Here is a 15,432-nt window from a genome sequence, read left to right as displayed (position 1 = left end):
TCCTCGTTAGGAAGAAGGATGGCACAATGAGGATGTGTATTGATTATAGGCAGCTAAATCGCATTACACATAAGGATGCATACCCACTGCCTAGGATAGAAGAGTCCTTGGCCGCTTTAAAATCTGCTAACTACTTCTCTACCTTGGATCTCACCAGTGGGTACTGGCAGGTTCCCATGGCAGAGGCAGACAAGGAAAAGACGGCCTTCACGACGCCGATGGGTCTCTGCGAATTCAACTACATGCCCTTCGGGCTGTGCAACGCCCAGGGAACGTTCCAGAGGATGATGGAGTGCTGTCTGGGACACAAGAACTTTGAAACCGTGCTGCTATATCTGGACGATGTCATTGTCTTCTCCAAGACCTATGAAGACCATCTGAAGCACCTGGCCGAGGTGTTTGAAGCCCTGTCCAACTTTGGCTTAAAGGTAAAACCGTCCAAGTGCCATCTGCTAAAACCCAAAGTGCAGTACCTGGGCCATGTGGTGAGTGCCGAGGGAGTGGCCCCAGACCCCGACAAGGTCACTGTGATCAAGGACTGGCCAAAGCCCAGCAACCTCCATGAAGTCTGGCAGTTCCTCGGGTTGGTAGGCTACTACAGGAGATTTATCAAGGACTTCACCAAGAAAGCCACGCCATTGCAAAACCTGTTGGTGGGCCAGTCCAAGAAGACCAAGTGTAGGAACACCCCATTTGACTGGAACGTCGAACTGGAGGGATCCTTCACTTGTTTAAAGTCGGCGCTAATGGGAGAAGAGGTACTGGCCTACCCTGAAAATGACCAACCGTTTGTGCTGTACACGGATGCCAGGAACGTGGGGTTGGGAGCCGTGTTGTCCCAGGTCCAGAAACGCAAGGTGAGGGTAATTGCTTACGCCAGCAGGAAGCTTCGTCCCACTGAAAGGAACCCTGACAACTACAGTTCCTTTAAGCTGGAGTTCCTCACCATCGTTTGGGCAGTGACAGAGAGGTTCAAGCACTACCTGGCCTCAGCAAAATTCACCGTCTTCACGGACAATAATCCCCTAACACACCTGGACACAGCAAAACTTGGCGCCTTGGAACAGCGGTGGATGGCACGGTTGTCAAATTTCGACTTCACCATCAAGTACCGGGCAGGGCACAAGAATGCGAATGCCGATGCCTTGTCCAGGATGCCCAACTTGCCGGAAATGGGAGAAGACTCGGAAGCACTTGAAGAGATAGAGTTGCCCGCGTTCCATCGCCCCAAGGCCACCCAGTGTTCCCATCACGTGGAGAATAGGTGCAAGAACAAGCAGGATGCCACGCTAGATCCCCTGCCCCACCACGGATGGACAGAGACCCAGGACGGTGGCCCTGCGGTCCGTCAGGTGAAAGAGCTCCTGACGCAGGCAGGTTCGCATCCCGGCCAGGATGATCCACAAGAGATACAACAACTGTGGAAGGGGAGAGGCAAACTGTTCATGCACGATGGTAAGCTGTGCCAAAGAAGCATTGACCCACGCACTCATGAGTTGGTATGGCAGATAGTAGTCCCATGGCAAGACGCGCCAATGGTTCTGGGAGCGTACCACGATGGAGCAGGACACTTCGGATGGAGGAAGTTGGAGAGTCTACTCCGCGGGAGGTTCTACTGGATTGGCATGAAGAAAGCCATCGAGAAGTGGTGTCGAGAGTGTGGCCCATGTAGCCTACGCAGGAAGGACCGTGACAGCCAAAGGGCTCCCTTGCAGCCTATCATCACCAAACGGCCGCTTGAGCTGGTCGCGCTAGATCACGTGAAACCAACACCCAGCTTGTCAGGCTATGTCTACGCTCTCACCATCGTGGACCACTACTCTATATTTCTGGTAGTTGTGCCAGTCAAAGATCTGACGGCCCGAACGGCCGCCAGAGCCTTCCAGCAGTACTTCTGTAGGCCGCATGGGTACCCGGAGAAGGTGCTGACCGATCAAGGGCCAGCATTCGAAGCAGAGGTGTTCCAGGAATTCTGCAGTTTATACAGGTGTAAGAAGATCAGAACAATGCCGTATCACCCACAAACTAACGGGATGTGCGAGAAGATGAACCAAGTGGTAATCGACTTACTGAAGACCTTACCTGTAGAAGAACGGAACTTGTGGCCAGCCAAGTTGCCTGACTTGGTAGATATGTACAACCACATCCCGGTGAATTTCAACAATTGCACTCCAGCCTACCTGATGCGAGGGAGATCTAGCAAATTACCTGTTGACCTAGACATGGGGGTCCTAACCCCCGAAGACACCTCACCAGCTGCAGATTGGGATACAGAAAGGCAGCAAAGGTACCGCAAAATACAGGAGTGCGTGGAAAGAAGTTTAACCCAAGCCCGACAAAAACAAGAAAGGGACTACAACCAGCATGCTCCTGCAATTCCCTTGTCACCCGGTGAGCAAGTGCTCAAACGGAAGAGGAGATTACACAAGCTTGACGATCAATGGGAGGCGGAATCATATACCATCCTGCCATCCGATTTTGACAATACAAAGGTCTGTCTCATCAGCAAAGATGGGGGAGAGACTTCAACAGCAATATCCAGAGACCACCTCAAAATATGCCCTGATAAGTTGAGAGATGGGGAAACAGACCCAGGGACATCTCCGCCCGTGGAAAAGGAGAAGATGATACACACTGTTCTTGGCGATTTTCCCCAGTCTTGGACTCAAATAAATCAGGCCATCATGGTACCTGTCTTAACGTTTCACCAGCTGAAGCCGCCAGAACCAAATGGGATGCCAGATCATCCGGAGCCTCAATCACAGCAGATTCCACCAGAAGATACCATGCCAATAGTTGAACCGGCTGGTTCCCCCTCTGCTATCGGTGAACCTGCCATGCCCACAATTAGTAACAGCAGTTGTGAGAATTCCGGTATACCAGTGCTACCCAGACTCACCAGAGGTGTAACTAGAGGACAGTGCATCACACCAGTGATAGCAAGCACAGCGGGCCCTGTTAGGTCACTAGCAACCCCTGCACTGTGGAGGTCTACACGTAGCACCAAGAATCAAACCGCAATTCGCTACAAAACTTGGAAGTATTAACGGGTGCTGCTGTTTAGTTAAAAATGTTTGTGTATATATCTTTGTTACAGATTTAAAATGGACAATGGAGTAATGGACAGTGAATTGCTCCAAAACTTTCAAAAGGGATCCCTTTGTTTACCTGGGATCCCTGCTGTTTCAAAGTTTGCACCCACTGAACTGGGAGTCATGAACTGTGCATGACTGTTATGACCCCAATGGCAGAGGGTCTCAGAAATAATTACTAAGTCTGCAAACACAAAAAACCAGCTCATAGGGCAGTGGTAACTGAGCTGACCATATATCTAATCCTAGCACCACAAATAGCAGCAGCCGGGGAACGTGCCTACGTTGGTTCTAGACGTCTCGCGCCAGCCGGAGAACTAACTAACCCTAGAAGGGAAAAGAAAGACCTTTCTTGCCTCCAGAGAAAAGACCCAAAAAGTTGGATACAAGCCCCCAACAAATAATAACGGTGAGGTAAGAGGAAAAGACAAACGTAAGAATGAGCTAGGTATTTAGCAAAGAGAGGCCCACTAGCTAATAGCAGAATATAGTAAGATGACTTATATGGTCAGCAAAAACCCTATCAAAATATCCACGCTGGATATTCAAGAACCCCCGAACCGTCTAACGGCCCGGGGGGAGAACACCAGCCCCCTAGAGCTTCCAGCAAAGTCAGGAATCACATTTAGTACAAGCTGGACAAAAATAAGAGCAAAGCAAATAACCAAAAAACAAAGAAGCAAGACTTAGCTTAATTTTGCACGAACCAGGACCAGCAGACAGGAGCAAACAGAAAGGATCTGATTACAACGATGCCAGGCACTGGACTAAGGATCCAGGAAGTTTATATAGCAACACCCCTGGACTAACGACCCAGGTGGGTGCCAAACTGAGGAAAGACAATCCCAGAGTCATATCACTAGTAACCACAAGAGGGAGCCAAAAAGTCTAATTCACAACAGTACCCCCCCCCTTAAGGAGGGGTCACCGAACCCTCACCAAGACCACCAGGGCGATCAGGATGAGCAGCGTGAAAGGCACGAACTAAATCGGCCGCATGCACATCAGAAGCAACCACCCAGGAATTATCCTCCTGACCATAGCCCTTCCACTTGACCAGATACTGAAGACTCCCTCTGGAGAGACGAGAATCCAAGATCTTCTCCACCATGTACTCCAACTCGCCCTCAACCAACACCGGAGCAGGAGGCTCAACAGAAGGAACCACAGGTACAACGTACCGCCGCAACAAAGACCTATGGAACACGTTGTGAATGGCAAACGACACCGGAAGATCCAAGCGAAAGGACACAGGATTAAGGATTTCCAATATCTTGTAAGGACCGATGAAGCGAGGCTTAAATTTAGGAGAGGAGACCTTCATAGGAACAAATCGAGAAGACAGCCATACCAAATCCCCAACACGAAGTCGGGGACCCACACCGCGGCGGCGGTTGGCAAAACGCTGAGCCTTCTCCTGTGACAACTTTAAGTTGTCCACCACATGATTCCAGATCTGCTGCAACCTATCCACCACAGAATCCACCCCAGGACAGTCAGAAGGCTCCACATGTCCCGAGGAAAAACGAGGATGGAAACCAGAGTTGCAGAAAAATGGCAAAACCAAAGTAGCGGAACTAGCCCGATTATTAAGGGCAAACTCAGCCAACGGCAAGAAGGTCACCCAATCATCCTGATCTGCCGAAACAAAACACCTCAAATAAGCCTCCAGAGTCTGATTAGTTCGCTCCGTTTGTCCATTAGTCTGAGGATGAAAGGCAGACGAAAACGACAAATCAATGCCCATCCTAGCACAAAAGGATCGCCAGAACCTGGAAACAAACTGGGATCCTCTGTCAGACACAATATTCTCAGGAATGCCGTGTAAACGAACCACATTCTGAAAGAACACAGGAACCAGATCGGAAGAGGAAGGCAGCTTAGGCAAAGGCACCAAATGGACCATTTTAGAAAAGCGATCACATACCACCCAGATGACAGACATGCCCTGAGACACCGGGAGATCTGAAATGAAATCCATGGAAATGTGTGTCCAAGGCCTCTTCGGGACAGGCAAGGGCAAGAGCAACCCGCTGGCACGAGAACAGCAAGGCTTAGCTCGAGCACAAGTCCCACAGGACTGCACAAATGACCGCACATCCCGTGACAAGGAAGGCCACCAAAAGGACCTAGCCACCAGATCTCTGGTGCCAAAAATTCCCGGATGCCCTGCCAACACCGAGGAATGAACCTCGGAAATGACTCTGCTGGTCCACTTATCAGGAACAAACAGTCTGTCAGGTGGACAAGAGTCAGGTCTACCAGCCTGAAATCTCTGCAACACACGTCGCAAATCAGGAGAAATGGCCGACAAGATAACTCTTTCTTTAAGAATACCAACTGGTTCTGCGACTCCAGGAGAGTCAGGCACAAAGCTCCTTGAAAGAGCATCAGCCTTCACATTCTTTGAACCTGGTAAATACGAGACCACAAAGTCAAAACGGGAGAAAAACAATGACCAGCGGGCCTGTCTAGGATTCAGGCGTTTAGCAGACTCGAGATACATCAAATTTTTGTGATCAGTCACGACCACCACACGATGCTTAGCACCCTCGAGCCAATGACGCCACTCCTCAAATGCCCACTTCATGGCCAGCAACTCCCGATTGCCAACATCATAATTCCGCTCAGCAGGCGAAAACTTCCTAGAGAAGAAAGCACATGGTCTCATTACTGAGCAACCAGGGCCTCTCTGCGACAAAACGGCCCCTGCCCCAATCTCAGAAGCATCCACTTCGACCTGAAAGGGAAGTGAGACATCAGGCTGGCACAAAACAGGCGCCGAAGTAAACCGGCGCTTCAACTCTTGGAACGCCTCCACGGCTGCAGGAGCCCAGTTAGCAACATCAGAACCTTTCTTGGTCATATCCGTCAAAGGTTTAACAACGCTAGAAAAATTAGCGATAAAACGACGGTAGAAGTTAGCAAAACCCAAGAACTTCTGAAGACTCTTAACTGACGTGGGTTGAGTCCAATCATGAATAGCTCGGACCTTGACTGGGTCCATCTCCACAGCAGAAGGGGAAAAAATAAACCCCAAAAAGGGAACCTTCTGTACTCCAAAGAGACACTTTGAGCCCTTAACAAACAAAGCATTCTCACGCAAAACCTGAAACACCATCCTGACCTGCTCCACATGTGAGTCCCAATCTTCAGAGAAAACCAGAATATCATCCAGATAAACAATCATAAATTTATCCAGATACTTCCGGAAAATATCATGCATAAAGGACTGAAACACTGAGGGAGCATTAGAGAGCCCAAAAGGCATCACCAAGTACTCAAAATGACCTTCGGGCGTATTAAATGCTGTCTTCCATTCATCTCCTTGCTTAATGCGCACAAGGTTGTACGCACCACGAAGATCTATCTTGGTGAACCACTTGGCACCTTTAATCCGGGCAAACAAGTCCGACAACAGAGGCAAAGGATACTGAAATTTAACAGTGATTTTATTCAGAAGCCGATAGTCAATACAAGGTCTCAAAGATCCGTCCTTCTTGGCCACAAAAAAGAATCCCGCACCAAGAGGGGAAGAGGATGGACGGATATGCCCCTTCTCCAGAGACTCCTTGATATACGAACGCATTGCGGCATGCTCAGGTACAGACAGATTAAATAGTCTTCCCTTAGGAAATTTACTACCTGGAATCAAATCTATGGCGCAGTCACAGTCCCTATGAGGAGGCAGAGCACTGGACCTGGACTCGCTGAATACATCCTGATAATCAGACAAATACTCAGGAACTTCCGAAGGAGTAGAGGAAGCAATAGACACCGGCGGGGAATCAGCATGAATTCCCTGACAGCCCCAACTTGACACAGACATTGCCTTCCAATCCAAGACTGGATTGTGGGTCTGTAACCATGGCAGACCCAAAACGACCAAATCATGCATTTTATGAAGAACAAGAAAACGAATCACCTCCCGATGTTCAGGAGTCATGCACATGGTTACCTGCGTCCAAAACTGCGGTTTATTTTCCGCCAATGGCGTAGCATCAATATCTCTAAGAGGAATAGGATTTACCAACGGTTCAAGAACAAAACCACAGCGCCTGGCAAATGACAGATCCATAAGACTCAGGGCAGCACCTGAATCCACAAACGCCATAACAGGGTAAGAAGACAATGAGCAAATTAAAGTCACAGACAAAATAAATTTAGGTTGCAAATTACCAATGGCGACAGGACTAACAACCCTTGTTAGGCGTTTAGAGCATGCTGATATAACATGTGTAGAATCACCACAGTAAAAACACAACCCATTCTGACGTCTATGATTTTTCCGCACATTGCATTAAATCAGGTGTTTGTTCAGACAACACCACCAGAGGATTAGCGGTTTTTCGCTCCCACAAACGCCGGTCAATTTGAATAGCCAGCGCCATGGAATCATTCAGACTTGTAGGAATGGGGAAACCCACCATCACATTCTTAATGGCTTCAGAAAGGCCATTTCTGAAATTTGCGGCCAGAGCACACTCATTCCACTGAGTAAGCACGGACCATTTCCGAAATTTTTGGCAATACACTTCAGCTTCATCCTGGCCCTGAGAAATAGCCAGCAAGGCTTTTTCTGCCTGAACTTCAAGATTGGGTTCCTCGTAAAGCAATCCGAGCGCCAGAAAAAACGCATCAATATTTGCCAATGCCGGATCTCCTGGCGCTAGCGAGAAAGCCCAATCCTGAGGGTCGCCCCGTAAAAAAGAGATAACAATTTTAACTTGCTGAGCTGAATCTCCAGATGAACGGGGTCTCAGAGATAGAAACAATTTACAATTATTCCTGAAATTCCTAAACTTAAATCGGTCTCCAGAAAACAGTTCAGGAATAGGTATTTTAGGTTCAGACATTGGACTACTGGTAACAAAATCTTGTATGCCCTGCACACGAGCAGCAAGCTGGTCTACACTTGTAATCAAGGTCTGGACATTCATGTCTGCAGCAAGCACAAGCCACTCAGAGGTAAAGGGGAGGAAGAGAGGAAAAAAAAAAAACCTCAGAATTTCCTTTCTTATTATCCCACTTCTGCAATGCATTAAACATTCAATGTTGGCCTGGCATACTGTTATGACCCCAATGGCAGAGAGTCTCAGAAATAATTACTAAGTCTGCAAACACAAAAAACCAGCTCATAGGGCAGTGGTAACTGAGCTGACCATATATCTAATCCTAGCACCACAAATAGCAGCAGCCGGGGAACGTGCCTACGTTGGTTCTAGACGTCTCGCGCCAGCCGGAGAACTAACTAACCCTAGAAGGGAAAAGAAAGAACTTTCTTGCCTCCAGAGAAAAGACCAAAAAAGTTGGAAACAAGCCCCCAACAAATAATAACGGTGAGGTAAGAGGAAAAGACAAACGTAAGAATGAGCTAGGTATTTAGCAAAGAATGGCCCACTAGCTAATAGCAGAATATAGTAAGATGACTTATATGGTCAGCAAAAACCCTATCAAAATATCCACGCTGGATATTCAAGAACCCCCGAACCGTCTAACGGCCCGGGGGGAGAACACCAGCCCCCTAGAGCTTCCAGCAAAGTCAGGAATCACATTTAGTACAAGCTGGACAAAAATAAGAGCAAAGCAAATAACCAAAAAACAAAGAAGCAAGACTTAGCTTAATTTTGCACGAACCAGGACCAGCAGACAGGAGCAAACAGAAAGGATCTGATTACAACGATGCCAGGCACTGGACTAAGGATCCAGGAAGTTTATATAGCAACACCCCTGGACTAACGACCCAGGTGGGTGCCAAACTGAGGAAAGACAATCCCAGAGTCATATCACTAGTAACCACAAGAGGGAGCCAAAAAGTCTAATTCACAACACATGACCAAGACTTTCGCAACGTTCAAGTGTCCTCACCTCCCATAAAGGGAAGCACTGTTAAATTTACTTGTTTACAGCATTCCAAAAATTTTGTATGTCTTTTGCTAACATGTATTGTTGTTCTTCTTTTCCCAGACCGGGAGTACTGGATTTAACGGGGGGGAGTGCATCGCCCCAGAGTCCTGGTCGTTGCAGTAACGTCGCTCTTCCACTAGGGGGAGTGACGGTACGTTTGATGGCACTAAAGGAGTTCACCTGACCAGGTATCACAGTCACACACTACACTTCACACTCCGGCCACCAGGGGGAGCAAAAGGTCCTATCTACTAGGCCACTCCTCACACATGGGTAAAACTGGGGGTTGGATAGGAAGTGAGTTCAGAAAGGAGCCGGGGAGAGTTCCAGGGAGGACCTGGCAGGTGTGGGATCCTGACAGTGTCCGCGCACAGATAGATCGTTACGGAGCTGCGCCTGCACTGCATCGCTGCAGTTTCCTAAGAAAGGACAAGAAGCAAAGTGTTTTGTGGAGAAGTGAGAAACGAGATCACAGCACTAGGACTAGGAGATAGAACCAGGAGGAGTCGTGCCCCAAGATCGGCAACATCCTTCTGAGGCGTGTAGCAGGTGGCCGGGACACCGAGGGAGTACCGACTACACGCATTACTTCAGATAGCGGCAGGGGCACCTAATTCCAAGTCGGCTGTCCACCCTTTACACCTACGAAGACAACAGAGTCAATTGTGGGAGAGGGGCGTCTCTAGGGTCCCTATAAAATAACTCCAGGCCTACCCCGTCATACAGGTGCGTCCTATCCAAACCATCTGGGGGACGGAGAGAGAGAGAGAATGGAAACATACACGACAGTTGTGAGGACTATCCCGTGGTGCTCAGCAGGGAGGTACTACAACACACAGGCGCTAGTAGGAAGGCTACTGGTTTCCACCTGCAAAGGGAACTCTGGATGTGCCTTCGGACCGGCCGGTCTCAGCCAGCCCTGTTAGCAGTGCTCTGGATTGTGGATGCCGAAGCCTTCAGTAAAAAGGTAAAGAGACTGCAACCTTGTGTCCTCGTCATTTACTGCGACCTACACCATCACCATCCACTCATCAAGGGAAGCCCTGGGGACATACTTCACCTGTGGGAAGCTACACCATCTAGCTGCCATTCCATCACCCCAGTGGACCCCTAGCAGCATCGGTCACCCTGACCGAACACCACAGGTGGCGTCACGAACACTTGACAAACTCTCACCTACAACTTTAATTGGGCGCCCCTTAGCAGGGCCACGGACCGGGTCGGGCCACCGTGACATCCCCAGAACCGAGACAGAAGGGACCCAGTACCGAGTACCCCACTGCCCTGCATTTGGGGGCCGCTCCAGTAGCATTATACATTAGATGGCTGTCAGCCAATCAATGCTGTGGCCAATCATTCAGCTGACAGCCACCTCTCCCATAGACAGAAGTACTCATTTGGCGCCGATCACTCCTGTGTTATGAGAAATCCACCGATAGACATCTGTACTAGCAGCTTATCTCTGGGAGAGCAAAGGACAATCAACATTTTCCCCGACGATCAGTTGTCTGGCACCATCATACACATTATTGTGTAGGCTGAATCCGTCAAAATAGACAGTCGTCTAAACACTCGTCCCCATGAATGTATTAAATGTCCATCTGCGATCCGTATGCAAAACTGATAGCATACGGACAGCACACTGACCATTGCAAGTCAATGTGGTTGTTCACATAAACCAATAATCTGCTTGTAAAAAAAAATCAGCCCGTGCGTTACTTTGATCCATATTCTGGCTCAGACTCATCCATTGTAAGTAAATGTGCGCATAAAAAATGGATCACCGTCTGTATATCATGTGTTCCATTACAATTAATAAGATAAAAAACTGTATTTGACCTTTATTAATTATTCAATTGTTTATGTAAAAAATAGATGCCGTATGGACATACAGATTTGTACAAGGATACAATATGGATAAAAAAATAATCATTTCTTTCTAGACATAAAATGAAGGCATTTACCCTTTAAAATTGACAAAATTGAAATTATTACAAAGCAATGCAGATATTCTCTATTTTGGAGCTGGGACATCCTTTATAGCCACAGAAAGGGAAGATTCGCAACAGGGAATGCTCTGTCTGGCCGTCCGCTGTGTAGAAATACATGCTGTCACACTCGGCTCGGGAGAGCCGCCGGCCAGTCCGAGCATTGAGTTGCGATGCTCGTCCGAGTTATACGACTTAATAGTGGTTAATACTGTTTGTCAATCAATTAAATATTATTAAATTACTTCAAAGACCCAGTTTTAATTTACACCCAATGGTTGAATTCTAGGCATTGACAGGCTTCTTCTGAATATGCCATTTACAATGCCCACAGTCAGCACGATAAATATGTCAGCCCCCGCCTGACATTGCTATGATTAAAGGGAACCTTTCACCTGAATTTGGCGGGAGCAGTTTTGGGTCATATGGGTGGTGTTTTCGGGTATTTGATTCACCCTTTCCTTACCCGCTGGCTGCATGCTGGAAGCAATATTGGATTGAAGTTCATTCTCTGTCCTCTGTAGTACACGCCTGCACAAGGCACGATTGCCTTACGCTGGCGTGTACTCCAGAGGACAGAGAATGAACTTCAATCCAATATTGCGGCCAGCATGCAGCCAGCGGGTAAGGAAAGGGTGAATCAAACACCCGAAAACACCGCCCATATGACCCAAAACTGCTCCCGCCAAATTCAGGTGACAGGTTCCCTTTAATAGTATATATGAAAGCCTTCATTTTTTCTAGTGATAGTGATTTTTTTTATTGTTCCCTCACAACAGTTCAGCATGATTTCATGAAGACAAACTCTAAAAATGACTCCTTGTAATGAGCAGATATAACTGACCTGGTGGATATCAAGCGGCTTTTAAATCCCTCTGTCCGCTCGCGTCTCTTGATGATGTGTGACACATCTGTACAGACTTTGCTAAGGAGAACATTTTGTGATTTTTCATCACTCCTCAGCAACCAATTCACTGAAGATTTATACCTTGCGCCCAGTTGGTCCTAAAATCGAAGGATTATATAAGTGCTACAGACTATTCATTCAATATTAGCCAATGTGCGAATAAAAATAGTAGCAAGGTATAAATAGGGAAAGAACAGGTTTTTTATTACCAAATATCATTTTCAAAAATGAAATCAATGTGCCTGCGTGGAGTTAGTCTTTTCAGCAAAATGCCACCTGTGATTTTTAGCTTATATACTGAGACTGATGCAATAGTGTTTTTTTTGTTAAATCTAGGCCAGGATGCAGAAAGCCACTCAGCAGCGCTGGCAAAATGCTTTCTTTGTACTCAAACAATCCGTAATGCAAAGACAAATACTGTATAAAGCACAACATGTTATTTTACTCCAAAGAACCTAAAATTCACCTACACTAGCTGAAAAATATAGCGTGTGTATATATCATACATCTATCCACTAGAATGTTAAAACCACATGCCTCATCTTAGGTAGGTTCCTTTGTGCCACCAAAGCGGCTCTGACCCATCAGGCATGGACCACTAAAGGCCTCCCGTGGTATCTGGCACCAAGATCTTTTTATTTCCTATAAGTTGTGAGATGGGGACCTCTATGAATTGGACTTGTTTTCCCCCCATTGAAATTTTGGTAATTTGAAGACAAGCCCTTCACCTTGAGCCCTTGACATGTTCCTCAAATAATTTGTGAACATTTTTTGTAGCACAGAATGCTATTCCATTAAATAATACCATTGCTATAAAGCAACTTACTGGGCATAATAATGTTAGGTAGCTGGTAAGCTTTGAAATCCACATGAATGTGAGGACTCAAGGTTCCCAGCAGAACGTTGCCCCATCACACTGCTTCCATATGCTTACCTTCCTCCCATCGTGCATCTACTGTAGGTGACACACACACTCGGCCATCCACATGGACCTTGGCCATCTATGGACCATTTTTGGACCATGGTTTAAACACAGTGGTTATAAAAAGTCTACCACCCCTGTTAAAATGCCAGGTTTTTGTCATATAAAAAAAAATTATACCAAGAAGAATCATTTCAAAACTATTTTCCACCTTTAATATCACCCAAAATTTGCACAATTCAATTGAAAAATAAACTGTAAGCTTTTTAGGTGGAAAAAGAAAAATAAAGAAATAAAATAAGGTAGTTGCATAAATATGAACACAAACTAATACTTTGCTGAATTACCCTTTGTATATAGAACTACCATATTATTATTAGGAGCACTCCTGTTAATTTTTTTTCGCTAAACCTGTGTAAACGTTATTGTTGTGTAGTGTCAGTGTGTTAATATACTCACCGATCCCGGTCTTGTCTAGTAACCAGTGCTGCTCCGGTCCTCTTCTGAGTCATGTGATGGCTCTGCCGACTTTCTGGTTCACGTTGCGCTCTGTGTGACCCGAAACTGGCTTTTACAACGTAAGTCTTCATAGGTTTACACTGTAAGCCCTCTTTCAGACATCAGTCTGTCCAGTACGTGGTGACAGGTTTCACACGTACCGGAGACGCGTAGACCCATTCAAGTGAAAGCGACATGTCAGTGTTTCCACGGACCGTGTGTCCATGAGCAAAATACGTTGACATGTCCGTTTTTACCAGCAGCATGGGCCGCCAAATGTGCTGCACACGGATGACACACAGGGATGTCATCAATGTGAGACGTACCAGCATCTGGAATGCAGCGGTACAGTTAGCACTGTTCCCCGGTGCTGGATGCTGAAGGCAGCTCTCATCATTCTCCCCTGCCGGCAATCGGCACGAGCAGGGGAGAATGATGAGAGTTATATTCAAGTGACAACAGTGAGAGCAGGTGGCGGCTGATGGGACTATTACTCCCATCAGCCTACACCTGCTGCCCCTAATAACAGTGAGAGCAGGCGCTGGTTGATGGGAGTATTTATCAGCAGCCCCTTGAGCTATAAATAAATAAATAAAACAGTGTGGGTTCCCCTGTATTTTTGATAACCAGCCAGGCAAAACTGACAGCTGCGGGCTGCAACCCTCAGCTCTCAGCTTCAGCAAGGCTGGTTATCAAGAATAGAGGGGTCCCCATGCTGTTCGTTTTAATTATTTACATAATTTACAAAAACGACATGGGTCCTGCCCATTTTTGACCACCAGCCTTGCTAAAGCAGACAGCTGAGGCCTGGTATTCTCAGGCTGGTAAGGGGCCATGAATATTGACCCCTCAGCCTAAAAATAGCAGCCCACAGCTGCCCAGAAAAGTGGCTCTTCCCACTGAGGGTTACTGCCCACAGCTGTCAGTTTTGCCTGGCTGGATATCAAAAATACAGGGGAACCCACGCCAGTTTATTTATTTATAGTGCAGACATCGGCTGATGAATACTTCCAAAGAATATACCTGCTCTCACTGTTATTAGCGGCAGCATATGTATGCTGATGGGAGTAATAGTCCCATCAGCCACCACCTGCTCTCACTGTTATCACTTGAATATAATTCTCATCACTTGAATATAAATGCCAACGGGACATACTTTGAACAAAAATGTGCATTAAAAATACATTACAGTAGAAGACTGTTGTAGGACAAAAATATGCAGTGAACCGAGGCTTCCACAACCTCACCCCACTGGGTGATGAGCAATTTTTGGGGCTTGTTTTTTTTAAATAGCAATGTCTGTATAACGTTTATATACTGTACATAATACATACTTCCTCAGGATTTAAGTGGTATTATATTTTGGAGACATGATCATTTAGAAGCCATAATTGCAGTGGAATAACAATTTCATCTTCCTTGGCAATTCACGTTAAATGAATCAAGAGAACAAATGCAAATAGACATCTTCCATTTCCTCTCTTAATCTCCAACAGCTTCACTGTAGAAATCATTCTTCGTGCCAGTCGTACTATTCAGTGCAGCTGCAAATTACTCTTCCCACTGTACAGTTCAATTTCCCTGCCGTCTGTGTACACAGCAAAGCGGTGTCACATAAAAATCACTTGGTTATGCTATTCCTAATAGCATAAATTAACAATACAGAGAGTGGCTGGCTATAAGTATAAATGGAGATATACACACATTTATAGGTTAATCAAGTTTTTCCGAACTATTAATATTCTTCTTATTATTCACATTTTCCTTCCAGATACTGTACAGTCCTCACTTAAATGGAAAAAAAATCAATAAAATTATATATGTGGAAAAAATAGATAATATAATTTTATAGCCACTGATCACGAGTGGTTAAAATAATAATCGATCTAGGCTTGTGGTATATGTACTCCAAGAAAAACAAACATTTATACTACGATGCCAATACCTTTCATAAAATACATGAGTGGGTTTGAAAAAAATGGCCCAATTTGTTAAAGGGTTGTCAAGGAACTATATTATTTTTTTCACTATGAGCCAAAATACGAATAGACAGGTAGTTGCTAAGTACCTGTCTGTTCTATCTGGCACAGGCTCATAGTGATCACTGATCGCTCCGGA

General features: G+C 46.2%; 1 protein-coding gene across 1 annotated transcript in view; it reads right to left on the bottom strand.

Moving 5' to 3' along the window:
* CAMKMT (calmodulin-lysine N-methyltransferase) overlaps nt 1-15,432 on the bottom strand; it is a 594,390-nt gene that overhangs the window by 141,560 nt on the left and 437,398 nt on the right. Inside the window, exon 7 of the mRNA XM_077282404.1 lies at nt 11,832-11,898. Within this exon, the coding sequence (XP_077138519.1) occupies nt 11,832-11,898 (67 nt within the window). The remainder of the gene's footprint in view (nt 1-11,831; nt 11,899-15,432) is intronic.

This window comes from Ranitomeya variabilis, chromosome 2, assembly GCF_051348905.1.
Source record: "Ranitomeya variabilis isolate aRanVar5 chromosome 2, aRanVar5.hap1, whole genome shotgun sequence".
Classification (NCBI taxonomy): Eukaryota; Metazoa; Chordata; class Amphibia; order Anura; family Dendrobatidae; genus Ranitomeya; species Ranitomeya variabilis.
This window is presented reverse-complemented; position numbering and strand designations above follow the sequence as displayed.